The sequence below is a fragment of the Typha angustifolia genome, chromosome 14 (assembly GCF_048772165.1).
Source record: "Typha angustifolia cultivar Huaian chromosome 14, ASM4877216v1, whole genome shotgun sequence".
Taxonomy (NCBI): domain Eukaryota; kingdom Viridiplantae; phylum Streptophyta; class Magnoliopsida; order Poales; family Typhaceae; genus Typha; species Typha angustifolia.
The window spans coordinates 6786606-6799613 of NC_133252.1; the positions used below are offsets into that span (position 1 = coordinate 6786606).

Below are 13008 nucleotides of genomic sequence, written 5' to 3' on the forward strand. Positions count from 1 at the left end.
TTTGCCTCTTTCCTCTTTATTGTCTCTCTACCTTAATCTCCCTCCTCCCTTTATACCAATCAGCCACCTCTACTGTTGACAAGGTCTCATCTATCTTCTAATCTCCCTCGTCTGTCGAGTTCTCCCCCTCCTTGGGATCTCAGCCATTTCTCCTCCTTCATCCTTATCCATAACCGTATCATCACCTCTACCCATCACCACCAGCATCACCCCCACTTTTGCATAATTTTGTTCCAATTGCAATCTGAATCTGTAAAGAACGTAAATACTAAAAACGTAGATCAGGAAGTTATAGATCGACCACCACTAGTTTCGTAATTTTATGACTATGGCAAAATATCTGGTGAATATTTTTCCTCGGTTGTGCATACTGCTTTGCTGCAACCGATCCAGATATTGAAGAGGACATTCCGTACTTATCAATACTTGTCAATCAGCTTAAGCCAGTTTTGTCGAGAATGGTGGGGAATGAGCAAGCTGCCTTCGCTGCTAGGAGGTCCATTCATGATAACACCTTGGTAGCCCAAGAGCTTGATCACTCCTTAGTTAATGACAGGAGTAATCCTACAATGATGCTGGTGAAGCTAGACATGGAGAAGACTTATGATAGGCTTTCGTGGGAGGCCGTCAACCAAGTGCTAGAGCTCATGGGCTTCTCATAGCAATGGAGGAAGTTGGTTAATGCATGTATCTGCTTGCCTACTTTCAACATTCTTGTGAATGGGTCATCAAAGGAATGGATCTCCCCGCATAGGGGGTTGCAGCAAGGCAACCCCCCTATCACCATATTTGTTTATCCTCTATGCTCATCTACTCACCTTGTTGTTCAAGGATCAGCTGAGGAAGGGCCACTTGGAAGGCTTTTGTGCTGGTGAGGTTTAGCTAACCCATCTGCTCTACGCCGATGACCTCCTTATTATGGCTAAGGCTAATGAGGACAATGTCAAAACCATTGTGGATGATGGACTTCTATGCCAAACTTACTAACTAAAAGGTGAATATGGAGAAGTCAAAAATCTTCTTTCCTCCCTGGCTAGAGCAAAGTGAGAAGATGAAGCTAAGTGAGCTCCTCCAACTATGGCATGTGAAGATGTTGTTCACATACCTAGGGATCAAGATATCGGGCAATTGGATATCTATTCATGGGCACCAAGTGCTGGTCGAGAGAGTCAAGAGGAAATTGGCCGGATGGAAATTGAATACCTTATTGTTAGCTGGTAGGATAACTCTACTCCAGTCGGTTCTAACCTCCATCCCATACTACTGGATGGGCTTGACTTGGCTACTGGATTTGGTCCTGGATAGCATCATGAAGAAAGCGTGAACATTTATTTAGGAAAGAGGGGCCACCTACAAAGGTCTACATCTAATAGGATGGGAGACTATCACCAAACCTGAGAGGGACGGAGCCGCTGGGTGAGATGCCTTTGTGCAGCAAGGAGGACCATACTCAGCAAGCACGTCCTTAGCATCTTGTGGCACTAGGATACTCCTTGGATTGACATTGCTCTAGCAAAGTATGGTGCTCTTATCCTATGGGAAGGAAGGATAAGGTGCCGAGGTCGCATGGACTTGGAGGGTGCTGGTGCAAACGGCAAGAGTATTAAAGGAGGGCTTCTGCTGCATCAGTATTGATAGACTCGTGGATATCTGGAGTGCCTCTAGCCCAACTTCCATGTATAATGGATGTTACCAACTTCTCGGAGGAGACCAAAGTGCATGAGCTGCTATGCGACGGAGAGTGGAATGTTGATTTGCTCCTGAATAACTTCCATGCCAATATGGCATTTCGTATCTTCTACATGTGTAAAGGGCTAGTCCAGTCGGAGGATAATTAGGTGTGGGCTGCAGTACCCAATGGAGAAGCAAAGTCCATCACTATTTATAAGTTCATCAAAAAGTCTAAAGATCAGGTTTGGCCAGGGTGGGCTAAACTAAGGGCCCTACCAGTAGCCCCAAGGGTGACCTTCTTCCTATGGAAAGCTTTTTGGGGCAAAATCCCAACCGGGCGTTCCTGAAAGGAATCAACTATAGGCTTGAGGAGTATTGTAGGCTATGTGGGCTTTTCAATGAAACAATTGGACATCTTTTTTATGGTTGTAGATTTTCGACGATAGTTTGGGAGAGGGTGGTGGCCCTCCTCAACATGAAGTGCAATCTATGTGAGGAGCTAGATGAGGAGTGGATAAATATTAAATGGTTTGCTAGTAAGGAGGATGACATGCGCCTCAAGTCCATTATTGTGACGGCCATGTGTATCATCTAGAAAGTGACCAATGAGAGGATTTTTGAGGATGTCATGGTTAGCCCCCACATTGCAGTTGAAAGGGCAATCCAAATGGCCATAGAGTATTGCAAAAAGAACCCCTAGCGGGCTAAACCTAGCAGAATGCCTAGATCTACGTGATGGAATAGGTCAAGATAAATATAGATGGAAGCTTTGTGGAGTAAGGAGTACCGGTGGCTATAGAACCGGTGGCTATGGAATGAATTACCAGACTATTAAATATTTATTATTTCTATTATTAAATATTAATTTATACTTATTGTGTAATGCAATTTTAATATTTTTAGTAATGACGTATAATACTTATTTCGATATTTATTTCGTGTAATATAATTTCGATGTGCTTAATTAAAAAATTTATAATTTAATTACTTCTCAAACTATTAGGTATTAGTCTTATTTTAAAGATCTCGATAAGAATTTTCTAACCATATATTTTTTATTAAAAAAATAATACTAAAAAAATTTATTAAATAATTTAAAATAGATAATATATATATATATATATATATATATATATATATATATATATATATATATTATTTTAATAAATATTGAGCCCTAGTGCATTAGAGTGCATTGAGCTCTTGACTCTATTTTGGCTCCAAATATGGTGCATCTGTTCATCCAAATAGACCAAGTTTGTTGGCTAGTTTATTCACGCAGGGTTGTCCTTCAGGATAATAATCATTATTCACTTCATGAATTTTGTTTATAACCTTAAATATACCGTGCAGCGAAGTTATATCAAATTGGAATGACAGCCCTTCGACAGTGTTACCACTTATCAAAGAATTATTGTCCAATAAAATACAAGTTTGGGTCTACAGGTGATTCTTTCTATATTATTCATTTTTCACAGTTATTGGTATATTTGTCTGTTTACTATAGTATAATAAAAATGTGAGTGAGAATTTCCCTTTCCGTGGATAATGTTGCAGTGGTGATATTGACGGTAGAATCCCCGTGACTTCAACAAGATACTCTCTCAATCAACTAAGACTTCTAGTGAAGTCTCCATGGAAGCCGTGGTCTATAAATAACGAGGTGATTCAAATTCCAATCTTTCTCATAAATTTAGTAGTACATCAAAAACATATATTTGATAATAACTTTCTATCACTAAGATTCGTAGCCTTTTTCATTTTAGCATAAAAAATATTCTTTGGCTATGTCTAGCCACAGAGAACGAATAGAAAATATAAAAGCACAATAAATACACAAGCATGATTTTCTTAATATAAAAAAATCTCTCACTACGTTGAGAGGAAAAAAAATCCCAGATTCAATTAATCACTAGGATTAATATATTTTACACTCAAATGTAGATACAAGATTCACTTACAACAACTCTCATCTTGCTCCAGACAATCTCTTCGATTGAAATATTTTTCTTACTCAACCTTCTAGAATCAATGAACTACTTACTTAGTAAATTAAATTGCTCTGCAGTAACTATTCATAAGTCGGCGTGGATTAAACTCTTGAATTCTTCATATCAGAATAAATGTTGATGTAGATAACTCAATTTTGCTTCTTTGGTGCTTGATATTAAATTTTGATGTAGCTTAGCACACACACATATGCAGTAGCTCTCCTCATACTTTAGTAGAAAATAAGCTCCGTGAGGGAATTAGATACTTATAGATGATGAACTTAAAACTCCTTAAATTCTCTTTGCATGAATCCTCCTTCAAACTCTAGTTCAGCACCTTCAAAGTGCTGTAAGTTGCAGATGATCCTTGACTAGCACAAGGATTCAAATTGTTTCTCACGCAAAGAGAAAAAGTTGAAGCTTCTTGGATAGATGGATACTTTGCTCTACCCAAGGATCTTTCAAATTAGTGTGGAGGAATATTTATAAGAGAATCCTAAAAGAAAACACTAAGTTTGAACCTATTTTAGAACTTTCTATTTTTTTTTTTTCTCCCGCTAGGGTGCACAGTTGACTTATTGGGTGCACACCCAACTATAAATTACATACAAACTCATATGAAAACTCCTTGCTAGGGTGAGCACCTAGCCTATAGAGATTAACCCATGCTATTTTGATTTGAATTCACTTCTGTTTTTTGATCTTTTTCGCACAAGCATTTTTTCATAAGTTATTTGTAATGTTGATCTAAGATTAAAAAGTTAAATACATTTTACCACACTATAATTATGCCTAAACTTATTTTACTTTATGTATTTTAAAAAGTCTTAAACTAATTTCTATACTTATGATTAAAGTAAAACTATTAGTTTTTTATTAAACTTAACTAAATGGGGCCAAAATAATCAAAATATTCCCATATATTTGTTAGATAAGATATGTAGGTTCATAGGATATTGTCATTTAATTATCAAAATAGTTATGCTAAGTAAATTTGATAAAAAAAAAACTAACAGTCTCACTTTAGTCATAAGTATAAGAACTGACTAAGACTTTTTAAAATATAGAAAGATAAAGTGTTAAATATATTTAACCCAGCATTAAATTTAGATTTTACATCATATTTTTAAATTGTTTTTGGCGTATGAGCTTGCCATTACATAAATTTGCCCATGGTTAGACATGATCAAAGGGCCCAGCCTGCCCGTGCCCAGCCCGAACCCAATTTAGGCCCAGCCCGATCCCAAACTACCCATGGGCAGCACGAGATAGCCCTTTGCCCGCTTGACCCAGCCTGAAAGCCCGCCCATTCTGCTACAGTACTTTGCTCGATCTGCTACAGTAATTTACCATTGCTATAGTAAAAATATTTTGGTATTGTACCGTTTTGCATTATTTTAAGCACACCTTTAAAAAATTTTAATCTATTTTAATTATTTTTTAAATAGAGGAATATAAATATTTTTCTAAAAAATAAGTTAATAGTTAAAAAAAATTCTTAAAATAGCTAAAATATGGGTTGGGCCGAATGATTGGTGGGTCGGGTTGGCCCGGCCCGACCGGCTAGCCCGATCTCTCACGGGCCGACGGGCGGTAACGAGCTAGACTATTCTAGCCCAGTCCGGCCCGAGTGATTGGTGGGTCGGACCGTGAATAAATACTTAAGCCCGGTTGGTCTGAAAAACCCGGCCCGAACTCGGCTTGGCTCGCTCGATGATCATGTCTACCCATGGTTGTATGAGCATGACTCATTCAAAGCATGGGTAATCCCTAGATTCGAGTTGCGACGGCAAACTCTTTGGGATGCCAAGGCTACTCCATAAAAGAGCTTTCAAAACAAGGGAAAGACACTCAGAAACAACTAAAGTACATGTGGTTGGAACATAATTACAAACTAGGAAAAAATGAAAAGAAATGCTACATCAATAAAGCACTCGCATTGTGGTTGGGTGTGTTTTCCCATAATTACATGTGGTTGGGTGTGTTTTCCCATAAACCAACTCATCAATAAAGCACTCGCACTGTGAGTGTTTGACCAAAGTAATGCTACAGGAAAAAAAAACTTTTCCTACACTGTCCAAATTATTTCCAAGTATACTACGACTTTTGCCGGCTCAACGCATAGCTGTCCCAAATAGTGATTCTTACTCAATTAATCAGTACAGCAATATGATATGAATCGACTCGGTGTTGAGAATATTAAAAATATTTGCTAAATCTTCTCTTAATACTAAAAAGTTATAAAATTGGTTGGAATAAGTTCGTAACTTTCTGATCTATGTCTTTCATACTTACACCCTTGTTAGATTCAGATAAGATATGGGTATGATCTAGATGAAAAGCCGATGGTGGAGTTCGTGGCAAGTGTAGTCAGCTTGGAAATAATGATGGAGATGACATGAATGGTTGATGATGGTGGTAATGAATAAGTAGATTAATACTTTAGAGGTGAAAATGGGAGAGAAGTAGATCGGCCCTACGAAGGGGTGGGAGATTGGGGTCGGCGGCCAAGTTGAGAAAGGAGATACTAGGGAGTAGCAAGGCAAAAGCTAATTAATGTTTCATATATGCCTAAGATACAAGCCATAAAGCTCTATTTGTAGAAAGTAAAATAAAAGAATCCTAAACAAACTAATAAATTTAGCTAAACATGTCTTCTTTATTTTTCTCGAATTATTTCTTTGTTCCACCGTAGATAGAGTACGAATCTAGAGAACGTTAATTATGAAAGTCCTAGATCATAACGCCATCAACCTTATCCAATTGATTTTATAACATTTGTACATTAGATGAATATCTTATAAATATTTTTCCAAAAGTATACAAGTTGAATTTAGTTAATTAAACAAATTCTAACCTACTAGAACTCTAACTAAATTATATAAGTAAGACAAATCGTCTCGATCAATTGAGTCCAATGTCCCTTTGATGTGATCCTATCCGACCGATATGCATCACAATATGTTAAAAGACTATCAGGGAATACAATAACTAAATCACTCTCCTAGAAAGTGATTTATAGAAACTACCTTCGGAGATACTAATTTAATCTAAATCGCTCTCTCGAATAGAGACGTATAATTAAATAATATGTCATTTTGTTTATAAAACACTTTCAATTAGGATGATTAATGAATCACTCTCTAAGAAAATAATATATTAAGCGCTCTCTAGGAAGGTGATTCTGATACAGATTAGAATCTGAAACATTTATTTCGGATTATGAAACATGACAAGTACCATTGTAATCTTCTTACTAGCTCAGCAACTTTTACTTCTAGTATCAAATTGCCAGTCGATCTAGAATTTCCTATTTGAAAATCTACTAGAGTTACCAAGCCACCTTTTTATTACCATTGTAATCTTCTTACTTGCTCAGCAATTTTTACTTCTAGTATCAAATATCCAATCTCCAACTATGTTTCATATAATGATCTTTCTAACTCTCGTCAAAATCTAGTTATGAATATTTCATTTGAATTCAAACCATAGTTTTATTATCAAGTAATAAAATATCCTCAATAGAGATCAGCTGTAAAAGTTGAATTGGATGCTATGGAGGCCAATAAGACTTGGACTATGCTTTCTTTACCTATTAGGAAATATACTATTAGCTGCAAATAGATTTACAAACTAAAATACAGATTTGATTGTTCACTTGAAAGACATAAGACTTGGTTAGTGGCTAAAGGCTATACACAGCAAGAGGATTAGATTTTGTTGAGACTTTTTCTTCTGTTGCAAAATTTGTAACTGTTAAAGTTTTACTTGCTCCTACTGCTTCTCAAAAATGGCAACTTGCTCAGCTCGATATCAACAATGCTTTTCTCAATGGTGATCTCTTTGAGGAAGTTTATATGATTCTTCCTCTTAGTTATACCAGTCAGAGGGAGCATTCTAAATAGGGAAAGAAGCTAGTTTGCAAGCTTCATAAATCAAATTATCGCCTTAAATTTTCTCAAGCTTTTATTTTGTGCATTCCAAGTCAGACTATTCTCTGTTCACTAAAGGGATTAGTTCTTCATTTATTACTCTACTTGTTGTGGATGATATAATCATAACTAATCCTAATTCTTATGCTATTTCTATCCTAGAGCAATTTCTTCACACTAAGTTCAAGCTGAAAGACTTAGGTTGTCTTAAATACTTTCTAGGCCTTGAAATTATAGCACTTAACAAGGTCTTGTACTACTATCTTAGCGCCACTGTACTTCACAATTACTTGAGGATACTAAATACTTAGCTTGTAAACCTACTGTTGTTCCATTGGATCCTAAGCGCATTTAAGTGACACTGATGGTGATTTATTCACTCACATATCTCACTACAAAAGACTAGTTGTTCATCTTCTTTATTCTAGTTCAGACCAGATATAATGTTGTAGTTCTTGAATTAGGTGTATAGTGGATATATTCAATTCACTTCAAATTGTATCAATTTTTGCTTATATTTTTGGAAAATAAGATGATTTCTGGCAGGTGCATTCAAACATAAATGGATGGTGTTCAAACGCGACGTTCGAATGCCTAATTTTGCGTTCATACATTCAAAGATCTATTTTGGGGTGTTTGAACATGATCGGGGTGCGTTCGAATGCACAACAGGTAAGTTGAGTCGTAATAAGATGATATGATTATGCCTCGGGCTATGGAGCTCTGATACCAAATTGATACGATCTCCCCTTAGACTAAGGTTCGATCTCTTCCAATTTCCTGATCTGGACTAGATCTGGCACGGGACTTTGAAATAAGATCCCGAAATATTTCGATGTCGGATCGACGTGAAATTTTGATATGTTGTAGCCCCAGAAAAGAACTTTCCAACAAATCAAGTTTCAGGCGAATCGGAGTTAAGGATCTTGAGATATCATTCGTTTAGTGGATGAACGTTAGGATGGTCTGTTTTGGATCCGTGGATGGAGGCACGAGATCCTAGGTAATGGTGGATGGTGGAGGACCGGCGTTAATGGGGTGGCACCGGTGAAAAGGTAGTGGTGGAAGGGTTATGGTTGATAGAAGAGTTAGGGCAAGTGTTGGATAGATTGGAAGAAGGGGGAGGAGAGGGCCACCCCTAAGGGACTAGGGTGATTGGCCAGTCGAAGGAGGTTAGAAGCGGCGTCGCCGGGGATTGAGAGAACGGGAATGAAGAAGACGAAGGAGGCAAGGCAAAACTCAATCTCAATATTCAATCATCAATCCTGGTTGCCCTACACATCCTTTTATAGGCTAACCAACAACTCAAATTAACCCTAAAAATACAATTTTCGCCGACCGCGTTCGAACTCACCCGATTGCGTTCAAACGCACCACATTCGAATGCACGATCGAACACGCCTCTCGATATTTGCAAATGTGATGTAGGCGTTCACAGTGCGTTCGAACGCAGTGCACTCTCTTCACCCACGTTCACAACCCCGTTCACAAACCGCGTTCGAACTCACTCCATCCGCGTTCGAACGCAACTTACAGAAAACTTATTTTAATGGAAATTAAACACTAAAACATGAAATAAAAACACTCCTAAAGTGAATCCATGCTCGAGACGACGTCGGTGAAGTTCGAATCGTATCAATCCACCACGTTTCCGCAACCTTGTCCTCAAGGTTTGAAAGTCAAGCACCGTCCTATCCGTCGCCGCGAGTCTATCGTAGGTACGCAAGACAGGAGGAGTGTGACCATTATCACCTCAAAGGGATTCATCCTCAGTCAAGCTTGGATACTTGTACTTCTACTAGCCCAAGGTGGAATTCGGGTCCATCTACATTGAGTCCACTTGGTCTCGGGTGGTCGAACCACTTGACTCAATGTCAGTTCAGCAATAGAAATCTGGTGCATTTGATTGTGCTCGGGAGGTCGAGTTATATGCAGTTGGTGGATCCGGATTAGGTCCTCCCAATGACTCGAGTTAGGTTCAGCGACATCCATTTGCAATAGTAGAGCCCGGTCCCCTGCACAAGGAAAGCCCACAAGTGGTTGCAATGTCGGCCCCTGCCGCGGTTGATTTCCATCCAGCAGCACCCTTCATCCATTCCTCCGAAATGTCAGTGTGAGGTTTAAGAAATCAAAGGTTACGGGCCCCAAGCTTTGAAGCCATTGAGTCCCTAAAACAATGTCGGCACCTCGCAAGGCCAATGGATAAAGATCCAATGTGAAAGTTTGGCCTTGCACCTTCAATTCCACACCTCTACAAATAAAATCTGCTCGCAATGTGGTGCCATCTCCGATCGTCCCATCGAGCCCTTCCGTGGGTTCCGACTCGAGCCTAATCTTCCTAAGGAGCCTCTTGTCAATGAAGTTGCGGGTGGACCTGGTGTCAATCAAGATTCTCACTGTGGTTTTCTTGACTACACCGTTCACCCGCAAGATCTTTGGCGCAGCTGTCCCCGAATAGGCGTGGAGGGAGATTTCGGCTATCATGTCCTCCACGGGTTGCTCCTCAACTTCTTCTCCTTGATGTCTAGCGACACCTTTATTTTCAGCTACAAAATCATCCTCCACATCCTCCAATCCATCTATTAGCATCACCGATCCCATTGGTTTAGCGCAGCGATGCCCGAGTATAAACTTCTCATCACAACGAAAGCAAAGGCCTTTGGCTCTTTGTTCCTCCACTTGAGCAGGTGTGAATGCTCGTCCCGGACCTCTAGGTGTGTACCTCACATCTTGGGATGGCTTCAGGGGTGCTCGAGGAGGCACCATTGCATCAGTGGTTCTAGGTACTCCGGTAACATTTCCTACCGCTTTGGTTGGTTGAACCAAATTGCGGCTTCCTTGGCTTGTCCAACTCTATTTTAGGTGTAACTTTATAGCCCTGTGTTTATCTTCCATGAGCACCACATCTTCGAAGGCCTTTTTTAAAGTTCTAGGCCTTAAAGCTCTCTCGTCGGCTTGTATGTCTCCCCGCAACCCGGAGATGAAGATGCTACGAAGTTGCTGATCCGTCCATGGGGGATGACATCGGCTACTTAACCTCTCAGATTATTCTTGGTATGCCCCAACTGTGGTATTTTGCATCGTCTTTGAGAGAAGAGTATTAAAGTCTTCATACCCCAACGCTCTAAATCGCCGCGTGATATGGGCGCAAAAGTTAGCCCAAGTTTCGATAGCCTCATTGGCATTGGCTGCTCGAAACGAATGAAGCGCCGCATCTTTAAGGTGGAAGCTCATAAGCGTCACCTTGTATTCTTTCGCCATACCTTAGTATGCAAAGAATTGCTCCGGCCTATACAACCAATCAATTGGATCACCACCTTTGAACTTGGGAAATTCGAGACGCACAATTTGCCCACGAATGCCGTTGTCTTGATCCGTATCATATCCAAGTCCTTGTCTAACCGGAGGAGGATGCACCATGAATGGTTGATGATCCCTCCTTCGATTTTGATTATCTCGCCATGGTTCAGGTTCGTATTGCCCTGCTCACGGATCTAGATCTCCAAGGTGATCTCCATAGTGGTTAGCTCGTCGGATGGGCTCACCTGCAACTGGGCTTGGTGGAACCATCCTTGCTTGTCTTTGCCCATAGGGTGGTGGTAGCAGCAGCTCTTGTGGTTGCAAATTCTGAACCGGTTGCGACGGGTTCATGGGAGTGGACTCACGTCGTAGGGTCGATAGTGTGTTCCCGTTCGCCATGGCTTCCCTTGTCGCCCGTAATACCTGCATCATCTCCATCATCATCTGGTTGTTGATGGCCATTTGTTCGAAAAGAGACCCTAACACGGCTTGAACACTAGGTTCTTCCATATTCCGATTTGGCCGCGTGGTTTCGCGGGTGGAAGTCCCTACGATCGTTGCCCCCTCCTCTATTGGGAGAATCTCTTCTTCATCATCTCGTCGTGCAGCCATGGATCTAGTGGTCGTCATAGGAAGTGCTTGTCCGAGGAATAGTGGCTCTGATACCAAGCTTGATACGATCACGCCTCGGGCTATGGAGCTCTGATACTAAATTGATACGATCTCCCATTAGGCTAAGGTTCGATCTCTTCCAATTTCCTGATCTGGACTAGATCTGGCACGGAACTTTGAAATAAGATCCTGAAATATTCTGATGTCAGATTGATGTGAAATTTTTATATATTGTAGCCCCGGAAATGAGCTTTCTAATAAATCAAGTTTTAGGAGAATCAGAGTTGGGGATCTCGAGATATCATTCGTTTAGTGGATGAACGTTAGGATGGTCTATTTTGGATCCGTAGATGGAGGCACGAGATCCTAGGTAATGGTGGATGGTGGAGGACCGGCGTTAATGGGGTGGCACCGGTGAAAAGGTAGTGGTGGAAGGGTTATGGTTGATAGAAGAGTTAGGGCAAGTGTTGGATAGATTGGAAGAAGGGGGAGGAGAGGGCCACCCCTAAGGGACTAGGGTAATTGGCCGGTCGAAGGAGGTTAGAAGCGGCGTCGCTGGGGATTGAGAGAACGGGAATGAAGAAGACGAAGGAGACAAGGCAAAAGTCAATCTCAATATTCAATCATCAATCCTGGTTGCCCTACACATCCTTTTATAGGCTAACCAACAACTCAAATTAACCCTAAAAATATAATTTTCGTCGACCGCGTTCGAACTCGCCCGACCGCGTTCGAACGCACCGCATTCGAACGCACGATCGAACACGCCTCTCGATATTTGCGAACGTGATGCAGGCGTTCACAGTGCGTTCGAACGCACCACGTTTGAACGCACAGTGCACTCTCTTCACTCACGTTCACAACCCCGTTCACAAACCGCGTTCGAACTCACTCCATCCGCGTTCGAACGCGACTTACAGAAAACTTATTTTAATGGAAATTAAACACTAAAACATGAAATAAAAACACTCCTAAAGTGAATCCATGCTCGAGACGACGTCGGTGAAGTCCGAATCGTATCATAGGATTTGTTTAGGGTTTTCGGATGATTGGCTAGCCTCCAAATATATCGAAAAGCAACCTCTCCCTCGGAATTCAACCCGAGCTCTCAACTACGGCTAAGGTTAATCCTCCGTCGCTTCTCCCTCCTCCCTTTAATGAACAGCCATACCTGGAAGCTCTCTTCTCCCACCTCATCTTGTCCAAAGTACTAAACCATCCACCATATCCATCATCATCTCCCATAACCCTAACTAAATAATTCATGTCCATCCCGCCACCTCCTGGCCTTTAGTCATTTTTTCCAATATAACTTTTCATCTACTTATCTGATCGATGAGATTCTACTTGCATTGGATTCCTAACTCCCTAAAGAACAATCTATTTGATTCTTAGATTGTTCCAACGGTTGAATTGATCACAATCTTTTTTGCAAATTCCATATTGAGTTTTTTTTTCTAAATTATCAAATCGGATAGAAAATCATCTTCACCAAAGGCGAT

The 13008-nt window shown here is 40.4% G+C and overlaps 1 protein-coding gene across 4 annotated transcripts in view; it reads left to right on the forward strand.

Moving 5' to 3' along the window:
- Window positions 1-13008, forward strand: part of LOC140775501 (serine carboxypeptidase II-3-like) — a 46089-nt gene that overhangs the window by 18682 nt on the left and 14399 nt on the right. For all 4 annotated transcript variants that reach the window (XM_073118844.1, XM_073118845.1, XM_073118846.1 and 1 more), the window contains 2 exons: window positions 3025-3117; window positions 3229-3334. In XM_073118844.1, coding sequence (XP_072974945.1) covers window positions 3025-3117; window positions 3229-3334 — 199 coding nt within the window. The remainder of the gene's footprint in view (window positions 1-3024; window positions 3118-3228; window positions 3335-13008) is intronic.